The sequence below is a fragment of the Sarcophilus harrisii genome, chromosome 4 (assembly GCF_902635505.1).
Source record: "Sarcophilus harrisii chromosome 4, mSarHar1.11, whole genome shotgun sequence".
In the NCBI taxonomy this organism is placed as follows: Eukaryota; Metazoa; Chordata; class Mammalia; order Dasyuromorphia; family Dasyuridae; genus Sarcophilus; species Sarcophilus harrisii.
Window position 1 is genome coordinate 287,127,489 of NC_045429.1, and position 18,539 is coordinate 287,146,027.

The 18,539-nt window shown below is 39.8% G+C and overlaps 1 protein-coding gene and 3 non-coding genes across 4 annotated transcripts; 2 read left to right on the forward strand and 2 right to left on the reverse strand.

Moving 5' to 3' along the window:
• Positions 1 to 138: 138 nt before the first annotated feature.
• On the forward strand, positions 139 to 244 carry TRNAL-CAA. Its single transcript has 2 exons — positions 139 to 176; positions 199 to 244. It is a non-coding gene; the product is annotated as a tRNA-Leu (tRNA).
• Positions 245 to 5,699: 5,455 nt separating this feature from the next.
• Positions 5,700 to 5,772, reverse strand: TRNAK-CUU. Its single transcript has one exon. It is a non-coding gene; the product is annotated as a tRNA-Lys (tRNA).
• A 230-nt stretch (positions 5,773 to 6,002) lies between these two features.
• On the reverse strand, positions 6,003 to 6,075 carry TRNAV-CAC. Its single transcript has one exon. It is a non-coding gene; the product is annotated as a tRNA-Val (tRNA).
• A 532-nt stretch (positions 6,076 to 6,607) lies between these two features.
• Positions 6,608 to 18,097, forward strand: TRIM41 (tripartite motif containing 41). The gene is made up of 6 exons (XM_003768833.4): positions 6,608 to 8,234; positions 10,102 to 10,197; positions 10,748 to 10,978; positions 15,773 to 15,795; positions 16,078 to 16,205; positions 16,646 to 18,097. The coding sequence occupies exons 1-6, from the start codon at positions 7,431 to 7,433 to the stop codon at positions 17,248 to 17,250; spliced, it is 1,887 nt and encodes a 628-aa protein (XP_003768881.1). The 5' UTR covers positions 6,608 to 7,430; the 3' UTR covers positions 17,251 to 18,097.
• Positions 18,098 to 18,539: the final 442 nt, after the last annotated feature.

An 18,539-nucleotide genomic window follows, 5' to 3' on the forward strand; every position in this document is an offset into this window, starting at 1 on the left:
TTTTTTCCTACAGATTTCCCTCTGGAAATCGCTGACATCTGTTCTCGAAGATCCGAGGCTTCACGTCTCTTATCAACACCGCTCTTAAAAACGAACCTATTACTTGAATAGGCTAAAAGAGCAGGCTGCACTCGTCGTGTCAGGATGGCCGAGTGGTCTAAGGCGCCAGACTCAAGGCACTGCCTTCCTCTCTGAGTGTTCTGGTCTCCGAATGGAGGCGTGGGTTCAAATCCCACTTCTGACACATACAATTTTTTGGTTTAAAAAATGTTTCAATAATTTAAATACGCATCTTTAATGAGTTTTTTTTTTTATTTAAAAAAAATTAAACAATTTTTTAATTTAAATTGTTCTAGAACAGTACACGTTTTTTAGTTTAAACTCATTTAAGAAACTGCCAACCTGAGCTAGACCCATAAAACCTTTAAAAAAACTTTTTTAAAGAAAAGTTTTTATTGAGGCTACAAGCCAGGATTTGCTAGACACTGATATCAGGGAGGATTTAACTTGCATATAGAGTCTTTAATTATACTTTATTTATATATATTTAATATATATATTTAATATTTAATATATATTTAATAATACTTTAATTCAGAAAGATCTAGATGAAGTTGACATCCTAGTTCTGAGTTCATGGATTTAGAACTTGGAAAGGTCATTCATTCATTACAACTCCTTCCATTTGTACATAAGAGAAATGAGTCCTTGGAGAGGTAACTTGATTTATCAGTAAGCATTTATTAAGTCCTACTATGTGCCACATACTGTGCTAAGCCCCAGACTTGCCCAAAGTCACCCAAATACTAAGTGGCACAAGAAGAAATTAAGATCTAGTGTTCTGATGTGAAATTCCTTATTTCATTTTTTTTGTATTCTGAACTCCTAATAAAATGCCTCAAATCTAGGTCATTAATAAAAGTTAAATGGGCTTAAATTTGTTGAAAGAGAGAATAGAAGCATATCCCTCATCTTAGTGTGTCATGAACTCTCTTGAGAGGAGCCTCAATTTCTCCATCTGTAAAATGGGATATTTGCACTATATACAGTGTGAGATGTAAGGCCAGTTCTTTTTAAGCTTTAAAAATATTCATTTATCAGTAAGTCAATAATTATGTATTAAATGCCTATTATGTCCAAATACTCTAAGTGCTATGATACAAATAAAGAATTAAATGATTTTAGTATTATTGACTTGAAATTTTGTCAGTGAGGATTCAGAAATGAGAGGCTACATTTTCCCTAATGAGTGATGATTTCAGTTTACTTGCTACTCAAGTCTAGGAGATCCTTTTTGTTTCCTTATTTTTCATAGGCTTCTAAAGAAATTATTTCTCAACATTAATTATACTGAGATCCAGAAGTCTCATTCTCATTCTCAGCTCCACAAACCATGTCCTAAGGCATGGAGAGATTTAACCTGCAGTGCTAAAGGGAAGTTCATAAAGTAAATAAGTCAGAATAGACAGATGAAACAGAAGATGATCCCAAAGCAGAAGACAGAGCCTAGTTTCAGTGACGTAGCTCTCCCCTGGGAGATCAGGGTCTCCCAAGCTCCATGGAGCTGTGAGAGAGCCTGTTTCTCAGGCTGGGCCATTTCTAAGGTAAATCACCCCCACTGATAGCCAGATGCCCATTCAAATTCAGGCTGAAAAAGCCTTCAAAGCAATTTCATTTGGGAGATCCTGGTCTAATCAGCTCAAACTGTCCGAACCTCCCACCCCGCATTCCACCAAGATCTGCTCATATAATAGGTTTCTGTTTACTCATTTCTTTGCAAAAGGTCAAAAGTAAAATGCTCTGCCTCTTAGTATAGCTACCAAGACCCTGCCCCCTGAGAAGGCATTCTCTTCTCAGTGCCCGCCTCCATTTCCTTAATAGGACTTTGCCACTGAGGAAGTCAGTTCTTAGCAAAGCTGACATCTCATCCAAGAATAAACTTCCATTTTTGCCACCTAAAACTCTTCAGGTTGGTGAATTCTTTCACAAAGGACCTTTGATCAAAAGAGAATTTCCACAACTTTCTGACTGCCCCTAGAACCCCATCATTGTCACTGCCCCCAGGCCTAGATTTCCAGTTCAATGAGATCATTTAAGTTCCAGTACTAGGAGTGGTCCTGGACTAATTTTCAGCTCAATAGAGGGTGCAGCTGATGCCAGTGAACTCTATAAAAATGGTGCAAAATAATCACTGAAACCGGTCCCCTTTGATCTGCAAAAGAAGAGATTAGGGTTTCCCAGGCTCCAAGGAGTCTAGAGAGAGGGCCCATCCTCTCAGGATTAACATTATTATTAACATTATTCAAGGGCAAATCAACTCCCATTGATCTTTTGGTAAGTCACATCCTCATTCAGCAAAGTCTAAATTTTCATTCAACTGAGAAATCCTGATTATCCTTGATTATCAATTCAAACCGCCCCAGATTTACTCTTAAAGTGGGTCTTTGCCAGTCATTCTTGGCAAAATATTTCTTCATTAAGAAATAGGCCAGCTAAGGGGAAAGCCTCTTAGTGTAAAATAAAACCTCTTTTTGCCACAGCCTTTGGGGTTAGCGAATACTTTCGCTTCTGAATCTGTCCGCCTCCGAGCAGAAGGGATCTCATTCATTCATTCATACAACTCATTCGTATACCTCATCACAGCTACTTCATAGAAACATCAGGTCCAGATCTCCAGCTAAATGAGATTGACGAGGGGAGCCCCAAAACTCTTTCTCTTTCCCTCTCTCTGACTTTGGGAATGACCCATGAGGTAAATCACTTGAAGCTCCTTGAAGGAGAAAATCTCCTTAAACCCTGCCACTGGAAAGACCCTGCCCAAGGACAAACAGATTCATTTTGTAATTTAGGTGGGGATAGCCTAGTTCAAAGTTGAAGATATCAATCCCATTGAATTGGAGAAACACCCATTCAATTCTAAGATTTTCTCATTTCCAGCTCAAGCTGAATCCCAGCTTGTAGATAAAAAGAGCCAACTTGGAACTCTACCCACTAGCCTCCACTAGCTCCCTTTGGCTTGTAGTCAAAACTTCTAGTATAAAAGAGCCAGTCTAAAGCCCTCTCTTTGCAGAGGAGCTAAAATGACAAGGAAACTCTTTCTTCCTGGCATAGCAAATTCTGTCTGCTGAAATATTCTCTTCCAGTGCTATCTTCTCTTTATCTCCCTTACCTAGTTCCCTAACGAGACTTTATGCCTCTCTGTGGGGATTTCTCTAAATTTTATTTCTCTGCCAGGCTTTCTCCATTAAGGAATTCAGCCTTCCTATTCATGCATAGCAAAGGCTGACTTCCCAATTCCTATAATAACCCTCTTTTATCAATCTAGGTTTTCAGGTTCATAAATTCTTTTATAAGAATTTCTGTCCTGCCAGAAGGAGGGCTTCCCAAAAATCCCTACCCATGTGCCAAATCCCAAGGAGGTGTAGGGAAGCCTAATCTCTCCATTTGGTTGCCTGAACCCCTAACCTGCCACTTACCTTATCATTTAATTCCCTGACCACCAGGAACCCTAATCTCATCATTTGTTTCCCTGACCACTCCTAAATCTAGACCTCATCAAGATCACTTAAGTTTGAGCTAAATAGGGAGTGGTCCTGGGCTATTCTTAATGAAACCACTTAACTACTCCAAGGATAGGCCTCTGTCAGAGGAGAGTTTCAAAGTTCACTCCAAAAGTCAAGGAGGACAGTTTCAGGGTTCCCCGTCAACAGTAATGGAAGTCATTTTAAGACTGAAGATCAAGATTAGAGTATTGTAAGGCATAGGGAAAGATGAAATAATGAGTGATTAGATTATGGTCAAAGGTATTTGGAACTTAAGAAAATGGAACTTTAACACTGTGGCGATTAAAAAAGTTCCAAGAGACATAGTTTGTGGGTAATTTAATTTTATTAATAAGGCCAGGATGTTTATTAATAAAATGATGGTCATTTGGCCATCTCTCTTAGATCAAAAACCCCACATTGAGGTGGGCTTAGAATTTATATGTCCTTCAAAGAGTAGATATTTCTGAGGCGATGACAATCACCTCTGACAGGTTAATTATGAGAAAATAAATATTACAATGGCAGGTGTGATTTATTAAAATGAGGATGTTGGGGTACAAGACTTGGATCACTCCATCTTGGTCAAAGAGACATCCATTTCCATATCATCTATCTGACAAAAGTTAGAAGAAACACTTCCTCAGACCCGCTTAAGCAAACACAAAGAGCAGGAAAGCACCCACTAACCCAAACTTAGAATTTGTCTGATTGGATTTTGGCGTTGAAAAATCTTTGAGATTTCCCACACTGGTAGGTTTCTGGATGAGGACGTAGAAAAGGGGGAAAACCTTGGTCCCAATGTTGAGGTGTGAGAAATGAGGGGTGAGATACCATAACAACAATGGAATCCCCAGGCCGGTATCACAGGATTTTTGCTAAAGAATTATACAATGCACGAAGTCCAGGGGGTTTTTGGCAAAACTTGAGTTTATTACACTGAGAAACAACTTCCCAGACTGCTAGTTCCAAAAAGTAATTTAGCAAAGGTTTGGGGTATAGAGTTGGTTTTTATTAGTCTTCTATGGTTTGGGGCTAGGGAGCAATTGAGAGCTAATTTTCAATTCAATAAAGAGTGGTAATTATGCCCCAGGCCAAGATCTCCAATTGAATTGTAGGTGGAGATCACCTAGGGAATTTCCCCTATGAATAGGAGGGTGGGGCTGCTACTAATTTTCGGAGTTCTCAGTTTACACCTGACGCTCCTTCTTCCACATCCCTTACCCCCAAACCCATCTCCCTTACCCTCTTCTGCACATTGTTTAGAACAGGTTCAAGAAGAGGAAGTTATCTGCCAGGGTGCTGGAAGGGTTATTCATTTCCTTTGCTTTTGCCTCTTCTGCAGGTTCTCCATTCCTTACTATAGCCCTATCTCGCAACCCAGTATGTCTACACCGAGCTCCCCTCCTCACTGAAAAGTGGAGCAGAGACAATTAAGCGAATACAAGACAGAAAGAAAAAATACATTAACAGACTAGAATGAAAGAAACAGGATATAGACAGGTGAATGAAACGGGAAACTGAGGACTTCTTAGAATAACCACTTGATAATTCCAGATTTAGCACTAAAGGGACTGTTAATCATTAGAAGAACAAAGACTTTCCAAAAGAAACATTTAAGAGATAACTGCTTAGAAAAGACTGACCAACAATTTAATGGCCTGGAGATATTCCAGAAGGCTACAAACTGGCTAATCTCTGTTTGTTGATTGAGAGAGGCCAGAACCAAGCCTCCTTAAACTATTTAAACTGATTATTAAATACCTTAGAAGCAGAACAGACTCTTTTGAAACAAGTCTTGCATAAACCAAGACCCTAGTGTCACAAAAGCCAAATAAAGAAATAAAGGTCGAGTTTGCCAATGATTTTAGTGGGTGGGCGAATAGTTTCTGTAATTTTTTTTTTCTCTCACTGACCATTTAAATTGTCTCACAACCTTTGTGAAACCGACTCTCCTGCCTCTGGGACTTCAGCAAGAAGATCCTAATAAAACTTCAGTTCTTCATTTTGAGATATCTCTTAAGTATTTTTGAACTGGAGTTTGCCATAGCATACATAAGTAATGTTTCTTTTTATGTAAAGAGACTGGGAGATGAAAAGAAAAACAACACATACAAAGACAAAACAAAATGCAATGTTGCTTCTCAAAAGCACTCACGCCCAACGTGGGGCTCGAACCCACGACCCTGAGATTAAGAGTCTCATGCTCTACCGACTGAGCTAGCCGGGCTCTGAGAAACTTCTTTGACTCACATATCTCAGGAGGCTGGGATTCTCCATTAGTTCAAAATAATTTTCATTTTTTTACTCCTTTCTCTATACTCGTTTCCTTTCTAGTGCTCCCACATTATCTGTAATAAGGTGGGGAGAGGAGTGAAAAACAAAGAAAACAATCACTTAGAACAGGGAGGAAAGGATAAGGGAGGAAAGAAAAATTTTGTAATGTAAACTTTCAAAAGTTGTTTCCGCCCGGTTTCGAACCGAGGACCTTTCGCGTGTGAGGCGAACGTGATAACCACTACACTACGGAAACCAACTGCCTACCCTGCTTTTTTTCCAAGCCCTAAAAAGCTTTATCGAGTTTATTCTTCACTATAATTTGCTAAATCTACGGGAAATGCCTATTTGAACTGTTTCCCGGTTTTTTTGCCTTTTGTTTTTCTCAAATCCACGGTACCCAGGACCCTCAACCAGATGTCATCTCTGCTTTCGGGCCCCCACTTCAATGCATTTTAAGCTCGAAGCTCGACTTCTTTGGACTATGAAATCTTTAATGCTCTGAGCTCTCACACCTATTCTTTTTCCATTCATTCCCTTGCAAAGTTGCAACAAGCATGGACCCAAATGATTTCCAACAGCTCTCACAACTTTATGTCTTTCAGTCCCGTAATCTTGTTTTTTTCCACACACAATTTCTTTGGTGAGGTTCGTTTTAAAAGCAACTGAACTCTCCCCCAAATTCCTCCGCAGTGAAATGGCCCAGAGTCCTCCTAACCACAAAGTCCTTGGGCTAGAGAGACCGGAAGCTTACAATAACGTAGGCGTAACATTCCCTACTCGCCTTCCCGTTCCCCAAAACTTAACTCCATTTCCGGTAGCTGTCGAGAAGAGCTGCCCAACAGCTCCGTTGGGGACTAGAGTGTCTACGACGCTAGCAAGATTCTAAAACGCTTTGACGGATGGCTTAGAACAGAGTCATCCTTCCTCTTCCCCTCCCTCCTTCAAATGCGTATATTCCATTTTGGATGAGATGGTAGTGAGTTATTTTCCAACGAAAGAGACCGCTTTGGCCTCCTTAATAAGAACCATAGAGACTTGAACTTTCTATGCCCGCCCCCGCTTCCGCTTCGGGCGCCTCTTTCTAGTCACTTCCCGTTGGCTTAGAGTGCGAGTAGAAGAGGAGGAGGGGTGGGGCGGCCCAAAGCAGGCGTGAAGGAGTCCCAAGTGGAAGGAAATGAATGTGAGACGTAACCCGGAAGTCACGAAAAGGATACAGGAAGTGAAGGGGAGGAGTTAGATATAAGGGGAGGGGGCCAGATGAGGAGGGGGAAGGGGGAACTTAGGTAGAATTTGCATTCAGAACCCAGACGAGGTAAACAGTCGAGGGGACCAAAATAGTGCTATATTCCCTTCTACAGCGTAGGACTTGGGGTGGGAAGGGCTATTTATCAATTAGGTTTGGAAATTAGAGCTCCTTTCTTGTTGGAGCTAGAAACTGTGTATTCGATAGAGTGTGTGTTGGGGTCAGGGTGTCTGTGGTTTTCGTTGGGAGTGAGGAAGAGATAGGGTCCAGAAAGGGAGGTTGGTTGTCGCGTTTAAGGAGGAGTCTCTCTTCCCGACTTCCCTAACCCTTTGCTTATAACCTTCCCTGATTGATTTGAGGCTAAGATGGCTGCCGTTGCTATGGCACCCAACCCAGTCCAAACCCTCCAAGAGGAGGCAGTATGTGCTATCTGCCTGGATTACTTTACTGATCCCGTGTCCATTGGCTGTGGGCACAACTTCTGCAGGGTGTGTGTGACCCAGTTGTGGGGTGGAGAGGATGAGGAGGAGAGGGAGGAAGAGGAAGATGAAGGAGAAGAGGAAGAAGTGGAGGCAGTGGGTGCCAGTGGTGGGTGGGACACTCCTATGAGAGAGGATGAGTACGAGGGGGATATGGAGGAAGAAGTAGAGGAGGAGGAAGATGAGGAGTTTTGGACCAATAGCATCAATGGCCCTACCTGGGACAACATGGATTATGTATGGGATGAGGATGAAGAGGAAGATTTGGACTACTACTTGGGGGATGTGGAAGAGGAACTAAGGGGTGAGGAGGAGGAAGAAGATGAAGACGAGGAAGTGTTAGAGGAAGATGAGGAGGAAGAGGAAGAGCTAGAGCCAGCTACCCCTCCACCACCAGCCAACGCTCCTAGGCGTAGATTCACCTGCCCCCAGTGTAGGAAAACTTTTCCACGTAGGAGCTTTAGACCCAATCTACAGTTGGCCAACATGGTGCAGGTAATTCGGCAAATGCACCCTGCGCCTCGGAGAGGAAGTCGGGGAAATGAACAAGGAGTATGCCCCAAGCACCAAGAGGCCCTTAAATTGTTCTGTGAGGTGGATGAAGAGGCTATCTGTGTGGTATGCCGAGAATCAAGAAATCACAAGCAACACAGTGTGGTGCCATTGGAGGAAGTGGTGCAGGAGTATAAGGTGAGAAAGAGAGGGATATAGTTTTGGGGTGGTGGGATGAGGTAAACCTTATTACTTAACCTTTTTACTAGAAGATAAAGATAAGGAGAGGCCTGCCTAGAGAAATAAAGTGATTTCTGCTTTCTACTACTTTCTTCAAGTTACCTCACAAGTACTATTATTTTAGTGATCCTAAGAACTCCTAGTGGCAGGGATGGAAAGTTATAGAAAATTAGGAGAAAAACAATTTGGGGAAACACTTTAAATTGAAAGTTAGCTGATGACTATTCATTTGTCAGCTGTAATACTGTAACAAAAAATAATAAGAGCAAGGTGCTTTTCAGACCCACACTTGCTTCATTCTCTGGCCTTGCTGACATGTTCAAACTAATCGGATAGTATATACTGAAAAGCAGGAAACACACTATCTTTGTTGCTTTCAACATTAGCCTACCTTTTTTTTTCTTTTCTGAGTGACTTCTGATTGAGATCTCACTTTTACATTCCCATTGATACTGAATTTGTTTTTTGGCCTGACTGTGTTTTGTTGAACTTGGCATTGAAGGGTTAGGTTATAATAGTGAATTGTACATTGAGGCCAAGTTGGGTTTATCTAAATATCATGATCCCTGCACTTAACCTAAAACTGTAAACTGCCTGTGGGGGATTGTTTTTCTTTTTTTTTTCTTTGAATCTCCCATTCTACTTTGAACTGCACCCTCCATAATGGTATATAAAAACTAATTTCATTAGTATTGGTATTGGTTCTGAGAATAAATTGAGTTATTGCCTAGTCTCTCCAGACATAACTCCTAGCAGAATCCTAGGCCTGAATTTAAGTTCCCTTGGCAATATGTTATGAGTTTTACCTATACAGACTTGTACTAAATACCATATCAGAATTTCATTGGGAAAGAGAAGGATGCAAAGGACAACATATGATTCTTGCTCTTGACAAACTTTGTTGCACAAAATGAAATATCACATTGACAGATAGGAACTTATAAAAAGTTGTAACAGATTAATAATTATGAATTACTAACTTAATATAATTACTATAAATTATTTCATCAAAAACTGTAAATAAAACTCTATTATTAGAGAAATGTTTTCCTTTTTTACTTCATAGAATCTTCATTCTCTTTGACTCTGAGGACCACCAATAGGGTTTACTGTTGTGTAACCACCAAAATAGAAGAGAGAAGAGGGGAGGGAAAACACGAGAGTAGAAGATTGATAGAGAATAAATGCATATAATTTGGAAAGGGTTGAGCTGTCAATGGATTTTCATTGGTATCACCCATATGTTCTTGTCCTGGTCATGCAATAATTCTTCTTAAAGAAAAAATATCTTCAGTTAAATTGTTCACAAAGAGTATCTCATTTAGGCATTGTGAAAGTGAAAACTGGAGAGCTGAACTAGATCTGATTTTCTAACTCTTGTTGAGAAATTACCTTCCTATTCCTTTTATTCCTAACTTTAAATAATCAAAAATAAAATGAATGCCCATTAAAAATAAAACTGCAAACCTAGGATTTATAAGCCTTTAAAGAAGTGTGTCAAGGTCTTCTCCCTTTCTGGAATGATGGGAAGAAATGTGGTATGTTTGTGCAGGCTGACTTTATAAAAAGAGCATTGAAGCCATATGATTCCAATGGTGACAAGGACTGTAAATTGCCAACCCTTTATAAAATTAAAAGTTGCAGGGCCTCAATAAAGGAAAGCAGAGAGAGGTAAATGTAAATGTAATACACTGCCATTTTTGCCCATTTGTGAAGTTTCTTTTTCACTGCTCATAAAGGGAAGCTGAGTATTTTATGTAGAGATAAATTATAACCTGTTTCTGTAAAAAAACAGATATATTTGTCCCATTCCTACATGTGACAGGCCAAGCTGCAGGGTCACGTGGAGCCATTGAGGAAGCACCTGGAAGCTGTGCAGAAACTGAAGGCCAAGGAAGAGAGGAGGGTCACAGAGCTCAAGGCAGGTGATGTGATTGGGAGGATGGGTATAGTCCAAGGCAAGAGTCCTCTGTCTAAAGAGGATGGGTAGAAGCAGAATTTGAAGAAGTCAAATACTGGTAAGATGAGGGAACAAGGAGGGAAAGGGTCCCATAGTGGGAGATAGAGTAAAAGTGGTAATCAGGGTCCAGAAGCTTTTTTAGAGAAGAATGGGAGTTTAGTGTAGAAAATGTGATACTAGGAGAGTCTTTGTGAGCATATTAGGGAAGAGGGATTGGAGGGCAGAAAGACTAAAAAAAAAATTTAAGCGGGTAGAAGGGGCCTTGGAAATCATCTGGTCCAGCTTCCAATGAGGAAACTGAGGTTCAAAGAAATTAAGTGATTTTCCCATCATCACAAAAATGAGAAGCAGGGCCTATGGATTCTTGGTGAGTACTCTTTCGACATGTTACTTAGAAACCTTTGATTTGGTATCCCATGGCAAGGGCCAGGGATAGAGGAGAGGGGTAAAAGTGAACTCATGATATATGAACAGCCAAGTGATCCCCTTGTCCCTTTTTTATCTCTCCTAGAGCCAGATGAAGACCGAGCTGGCAGCAGTAGCATCAGAATTTGGAAGATTGGCACGATTTCTGGCTGACGAACAAGCTGGGCTTGAACGGCGCTTACGAGAACAGCATGAAGCCCAGTTAGGGCGAGCAGGAGCAGCAGCGGGGCGCCTAGGGGAGCAAGCTACACAGCTAAGTCGACTGTTGGCTGAAGCACAAGAGCGAAGCCAACAGGGCGGACTTCGGCTGCTCAAGGTGAGGGCAACTTCAAATTCTATTCCATATCTAACTATCCATATCCTCTTCCTTTGTTCTCTTTAATCACAAGTTTTTCCATTCCTGCTGTTTTTTTCCTTAGTCAGCATTTACTGAAAATCTATTAAATATAATCATTAGCATATATTTATTTGCCATTCACTGTGAGCAGAGTGAACAGTCATGGTCTTAGCCAGTCTAAATTAGAAAATTATACATGTGTATTTATGTGGTTACATTAAATTAAATTAAATTCTATAGCAGTTCAGAATAGGAGGAGGTTTGGCCCTGGATGGTTGATACTTTATAGTTAAGTTATTAAAAGGAATTGAAAGTTGCTGAAAAAACAAGTCTAATCCCTTTTCTACACAACAGCCCTTTAAACATTCGAAGGCAACTATGATATCTCCTCTGAATTCTCTATTTTCCAGGCTAAATATATCCCCATTGTCTGTGACTAATCTCATACAGCATAAATTCAGGGCCCTGTTCCATTTAATTAGATCATTTAGACAAGATTGATTTGTACTAAAAAGCATTTTTAAAAAGACATGTTTGTAGTTTAGAATTTACAAACTCAAAATTGTAGAATATATCTAGCATAAGAACTGGAACTCATGGATATATCTAGTCAAAAAAAATCTTTTAAAAACGGAGTATGAAAGAGAACAGAAAGTTTTTAAGAAGAGTTTCCATTAGGTCCCACTAGAATCCATAGGAATCAAAATGTTTGCTTCAGTACATAAATGTAAAGGCCTGTTTCCCAGCATGTCTATGTAACTATAGTTTGGAAGATGGGAACTACTTAAATTCAAAGAAAAATTTAATTTCACTTATTTTGTACAAGGCACTATACTCCAAGTTCTACTGAGAAAAAGATGAGTAAGGCATAATCTCAGATATGGCAATAATGGAAGTTCTAAGTAAAGAAAATACAAACTAAAATCAATGAAAGATCTGTAAAGAAAAAAAGTGTAATCAGAGTTCAAAGCAAGATAAGGCAGAATTAGGAATGGTTTTAGAAAGGAAGTGAATTGTAAGGCTGAGCTTGAAGGATAGGTAGGATTCTGAATTGGTGACATGTAGAAAGTATTACATAGGTATAAAAGTGAAATAATTAAGGGCATGTTGGAGTAGTAGCTGTATCCATTTTGATTGAAGTCAATGTGAGATAAACCTGGTAATTTAGAACCAGCTAGTGGAGGGCCTTTGAACATCTAGTGAAGAAATCTGGGCTGAATCCATTGTATCAGGAAGCTGCTTAGAGGTCAAACAGGGCTTGAGGTAGAAAGATTGATCTGGCTTCAATGCATGAAATGAATTGAAGAGGAGAGACACTAAGATCGGTTTTTGAGTTGGGGGGAAAAAACCAGGTAGGCCTAGTATCCAAGTAGTGACTAGGAGTTAATAGCCATGTGGCCATGGGTTACTTCATCCCTGACCTCCAATTTCTTACATCTGTAAAATGGATATATAATAGCTATACTTAGCACTTCACAGACTTCTTAGGAAAGTGTTTTACAAGCTGGATTCAGTTAGAGAAGAAAGAGGACATTGAAGCCATGGATAACAAGTGCAATAGATTGGAGGCAAGAGTGAGTTTATTGGAGGTAACAGTGAATAAACAACCTGATTTATGCCAAAATAGTTTGACAAAGTAGTTTTTAAATATAATTGGATAGTAGGATCTGATTATGAAGGACTTTGAAAGCTGTATAGTATCAAAATTTTGAAGATAGAAGGATTAGAAGATCAACTAGTTCAGATTTTCCCTTCTGCCTTTTTTTTTTTTTTTAAACAGATGAATCATTGATATCTTGGATTAGACAATTTGCCCATAGTTAGTGGCAGAATTTGAACTAGAACCCAGGACTTCTCAACTTAGTTTCTTGTTCCTTCATACTCTTTAATACTCATACCATGCTAGGCTACTAAGATATTATGCTATATAGAATGAAGTGAATTATGATTTATGACTGATTGCAGAGGCTAACTGCAAGACTCCCCTTATCTAGGGGAGAAACAGTGTGAGCAATGGAATTATGCTTAGGAATCTGAGAGGCATTTTTTAAAAGGAGTGTGTAGGAAGCTTCCCACAAATTGGCTTTAGCGATTGAAGGAGAGGGAAGTATCTACTTTAAGTTTAGCAATTAGAAATTTAGCAAACCCTGCTTCTTCTTTTTTATATCACATCATTTCCCAATATACACCTCCACCTTCTTCCATAGTAAACTCTTTGAGAGCAGGAATTATGCTTTCTTTTATCTTTGTATCTTTATATATAATAGCTGCTTAATAATTATTGAATCTAGTAGAATTTAGGATCTTAGAAGGATGATAATACTTTTTGACAGAAATTAATATTCTGAAAGAATAGAGGAGGGCTGTGAATATTTTTAATGTTCACTCACATTTAGGAGGCAGAAGAAAAATGATTAATGGAGATTGAGAAGTATCAAAAAAGGAAGACTGCAGCATCACAAAAGCCAAAGGAGTAAAGTATTTCAAGACATGTCATCAGTATTAAAGTCAAGGAAGAATGTCTTTTAAACTTCACAAAGGAGGTTATTAGTGGATTCAGAGTAGTTTCAATAAATTTATAAGAACAGAAACTGGAGTGCCAAGTTAAGAAAGAAACAAAAATGTCAAATGTGGAACCAATAGATGGCAATCCCATATTTGAGGAGTGAGGCAAAGAAGAGAAACATTGGGTGGGTAGAAAGAATAGTTGGGTCATCTAAAAGGTATTTTCTTTTTTTTCTTTTTTTTAATAGTAACTTTTTATTGACAGAATCCATGCCTGGGTAATTTTTTTTTTTACAACATTATCCCTTGCAGTCACTTCTGTTCCGATTTTTCCCTCCCACCCTCCACCCCCTCCCCTAGATGGCAAGCAGTCCTATATATGTTGAATATGTCCTAGTATATCCTAGATACAATGTATGTGTACAGATCCAAACAGTTTTCTTTTTGCACAGGGAGAATTGAATTCAGAAGGTAGAAGTAACCGGGAGGAAAAACAAAAATGCAAACAGTTTACATTCATTTCCCAGTGTTTTTTTTTTCTTTGGGTGTAGCTGCTTCTGTCCATCATTGATCAATTGAAACTGAATTAGGTCTCTGTCAAAGAAATCCGCTTTCATCAAATTACATCTTCATACAGTATCGTTGTTGACGTATATAATGATCTCTTGGTTTTCTGCTCATTTCACTTAGCATCAGTTCATGTAATTCTCTCCAAGCTTCTCTGTATTCATCTTGCTGGTCATTTCTTACAGAACAATAATATTCCATAACATTCATATACCACAATTTACCCAACCATTCTCCAATTGATGGGCAGCTACTCAGTTTCCAGCTTCTAGCCACTACAAACAGGGCTGCCACAAACATTTTGGCACATACAGGTCCCTTTCCCTTCTTTAGTATCTCCTTGGGGTATAAGCCCAGTGGAAACACTGCTGGGTCAAAGGGTATGCACAGTTTGATAACTAAAAGGTATTTTCTTAAGACACAAAAGAAAGGAGAATATGGAAAAGGAGAGTAAAGAAGTTATAAGTGATTTGGTAGCATTTAAGAGAAATGGGATATAGTATTTAGATGGAGGAATTATATTTACAAAAAAGGGAACTTAGGCCTAGTGTCCCTTAATTTCATTTCAGGATTGGCCTAGATACTCTTTCCAAGGCCCAATTCATTCCTGACATTCAATGTATTGGTCTAAATGTGGTAGCAGAAGGAAACTCTTTATCAGATGAATCCTGTAATTCAAGGGGCAGAGATCATGCAGTAAGTGAGGGTAGAAAATTGGAAGTTTAAAGGAGAAATACATTAGAGAATCAAGGGTGAATAAAAGAATTGGCAGAGAAATAGATGATAAGGTAAGATTGGACAGCTTAAAGCTGAACTGGGGCCAAATCTTAAAGGTTGTGCTGCTTTTAGCAACTCTCCTTGACCTTACAGAGAAATGGAATGATGATAGTGGTTGAGAGTCATGAATTATCAGAGAAGTTGGGAGAAGAGAGAAAGGTAAGAGAGGGATTAAATAGGCAGTTATCTGTGACAGATTTATTTTTTCCCCAAGACAGCTTTTCTCCAATCTCAGCATATTTCTGGGCTACTTTCCCCCAATATATACTTAGGTTTCTGCTGTTAAAATGAATTTGCATTCCATAATATAATTAGGAAGATAAATTCAATGTTGGGGAAGGGATGGGATAGCAAAATCATAAAACACATTCTAAAGTAAATAGGAATGATATCTTAGAATTATATCTTTTGGATTATATTATTAGTAATTTTAGTATTTTTAATTATTGTTATTATTCCCCTACAATATTGTGCATCTTAAAGGATTGGTTGTTATTATGTTGTCTTTCCACAGTAGAGAAAAAACTAGGATGATTCAACCTAAAGAGAATGGAGCCAGAGTAATTGACATGAGTATTTGAAGTATTTTTACAGAATGAAAAGTAATAGAATTGGTGGGATATTTACCCAGATTTGAGAAAAAGTTCTAAACAATAAAATACTGGACCAATAGGAGATGTGACATTATTTTTTTTAGGGCCCCTTAAAGATGGAAAAGACCCTCAGTGGACATGGGTTTAATAATGGGAAGTATAAGGGGTTGGAGGAGATGAATTAAAAACTCCTCCATTTTCTCAAACATCCCCAAATTTGGTCTGTTTTGGGTTAGCTATCTAGGGGAATAAGGAAAACAACTGTGAAGGACTGACTTTAATCTTTCTTTCCCCTTCCTTACCCCCATTTTTTGTCTCTTATTATTCTCAGGATATCAAGGAGACTTTTAACAGGTAAGTTTGTATTCCTCAATTTCAGAATACAGATTTTTGTTAGGACCAATGCATCTGATTTTCTTGGCCCTGACTATCTTACATACCCTGTTAATAAGCCTAACCAGATGTTTAGCTCTTGCTTACCCCACCTTCCTGGACCTACACATATTATCCCCACCCCCTGAATCCTGCTCTTCTCAGGAACTAAATGTTATCTCTCAAATCCCAGTTCTCCCCTATCTTTTCCTCTCCTTTCCCCCTTTATTTTCCCATGGGTACCAACCTTTGATCTTCTCCCAGGTGTGAGGAGGTACAGCAGCAACCTCCAGAGATCTGGTCCCCAGATCCCAGTCATCCCCACAGTCATGACTTCTTGACAGATGCCATTGTGAGGAAGATGAGCCGGATGTTCTGTCAGGCTGCCCGAGGTACAAGAGCATTCACAAATATCCTTCTTTCATTTATCCCTGTACAATCTAGAGCCAGAATTTGGGGAAGGCATATATATGTATATTGATAGAATTGATGGGAAAGGAAGATATATAGGTGATCACTTTGGATTTTAATGTAGGCTACTTAGGTCCTCAAAAAACAGAAGTTGAAGAATATTCCTTTAGGACAAAGGATAATATTCCCTCTGCCCTTACCTTCTGATACCTTGGAACAGTGGACAGAATATAGCAATAGTATTTGGAAGCCTGTATTAAAATTATGCTAAAAACAAAAAAAAGAAGTTGAAGGATACAACTTAGGATTGTTCTTTGAAGGGGAGTAAGAATTTTGAATCAAGACACCTAGGTTGGGAAAAGTGAAGAAATGGGACTGACCCAAGTAAACTTGAAAACCATCCCTTTCTTTTTCATTCCAGTGGACCTGACTCTGGATCCTGATACTGCTCATCCAGCTTTAGCCCTGTCACCAGATCGACGTGGGGTCCGTCTGGCAGAGCGGCGCCAGGAACTTCCCGATCATCCCAAACGATTTTCAGCTGAATGCTGTGTGCTGGGTGCCCAGGGCTTCCGTTCTGGTCGCCATTATTGGGAGGTAGAAGTCGGGGGGCGGCGTGGATGGGCTGTAGGGGCTGCTCGTGAATCAACTCGTCACAAGGACAAGGGAGGACCAGCAGTGGGTCCTGGGGGTGGTAGTGGGGATGCCACACCATCCCGTCACCACCATCGCCGCAGACGGCCCCATTTGCCCCAGCAGCCAATGTTTCAAAGGGAGGTATGGTGTGTGGGCACCAATGGAAAGCGGTACCAGGCACAGAGCTCAACTGAGCAGACACCTTTGAGCCCTGGTGACAAACCACATCGATTAGGGGTATACCTGGACTATGAAGCAGGACGACTAGGCTTCTATAATGCTGAGACTCTAGGACATGTACATACTTTCTCAGCTGCCTTTTTGGGTGAGAGGGTCTTTCCCTTCTTCAGGGTGATTTCCAAAGGTACTCGAATCAAACTGTGCCCCTAAAGCATCCCAATGCTTGCTCTCCCCTCCCCCAAACTTCCTTTATCTTGGAAGAGATTAAGGGTGGGTCCTCAAGCTGGGGAGGTTGGTTTTCTTCTACATCCCTATTCTTTTCTCCTATGTTCCCACCTCCGGTTTTCATCTTCCTACCTTCTCTCTCCTCTCAATCCTTTTCTATGGTTGGGTCTCTGAAAGAAAAATTGTTAATCTGCTTTCCCCATTTTCTACCTTAACCCTTTCCAATTCCACCTGTATTGTTTTACCTAAATGAATTTTATTTAGGGAAGGGGTATTGTTTTTCTTTAATGGTATGAGACCTTTTCCCATCCTCAAATAAATACCTGTCAACTGTAACTGAAAGGGAGAGATGGGAAGACTCCTGAATTCCTCCAAGTTCTGTCTCAGATCAAAACCATATTGGTTTCATCCTCATGGTTTTGTACTTTTTCACCTTAGATGTCTCCACCCTTTTTTTCTGTTCTGCTACTCACTTGCCTCCATTTTCTGAAGGGGAGTTTGTCACCAAAAAATATGACTATATTCTCAGGCCCAGATTTCCCTTGCCCCTCCCCAGTTTGCAGCATCCCCTACTTGGCAGCCCACTAGGAGGTAGGGATCAATTTGATCCTTTGAGAAGTCTTGGGCATAGTCTATATTTTTCTAGAACCTTCCACTTAAAATTTGAGAGTAACCCTTGCTCCACCCCATTTCTTAGCCTCCTGCCTTTCTCTGTACTGCTCTTTAGCTGAGGTTGGTTGGGGGGGGAGGGAATTGAAGGGTGGGAGTGGAATTCTGTGTAGAAATGGCCAATAAAAGTTTACCGTTTATCAGTTGCAGTGAGTATGGTTTTATTTTGTACCTTCTGGGTTAAGATGCTACATTCCAATTGCTTTAATTTCTTAATGCTTTTCCTTATCCCATTACCACCTACTTTGCCACTATAGTTAGATCCTTCCAGTGAGTACCAATCTGCATGAAGTAGCAACACAGCAAATGAATAACTGGAAGAAATTGATCATGGATTTCTGGTTTTAAGGAAGGTGGCCCCATCTAACAAAGATCACTCATAAATGCTATGAAGCAAAATGGGGACTTAGCATTTTTTTTTTTGTTCTTTGGATTTCCTTTTCCTCTTTTCCCAACCTCATCCTTGATTAGCTTGAGTTTTTTCTCAATCATTTTTGCTTTTGTGCTTCTCATTTTCTAAACCTTACATCACCCTAGATCCCTATGTTCTGCAGCTAAGGTCTCATTTCCTGTACCTCTCACAACACCCTTTGGGGGACAGGCAG

Coding starts and splice junctions, on each gene's coding strand:
- TRIM41 (XM_003768833.4), top strand. CDS start 7,431: ATGGCTGCCGTTGCTATGGCACCCAACCCAGTCCAAACCCTCCAAGAG. Junction 15,796..16,077: donor ATCAAGGAGACTTTTAACAG/GTAAGTTTGTAT, acceptor ATCTTCTCCCAG/GTGTGAGGAGGTACAGCAGC. Junction 16,206..16,645: donor GTTCTGTCAGGCTGCCCGAG/GTACAAGAGCAT, acceptor TTTTCATTCCAG/TGGACCTGACTCTGGATCCT.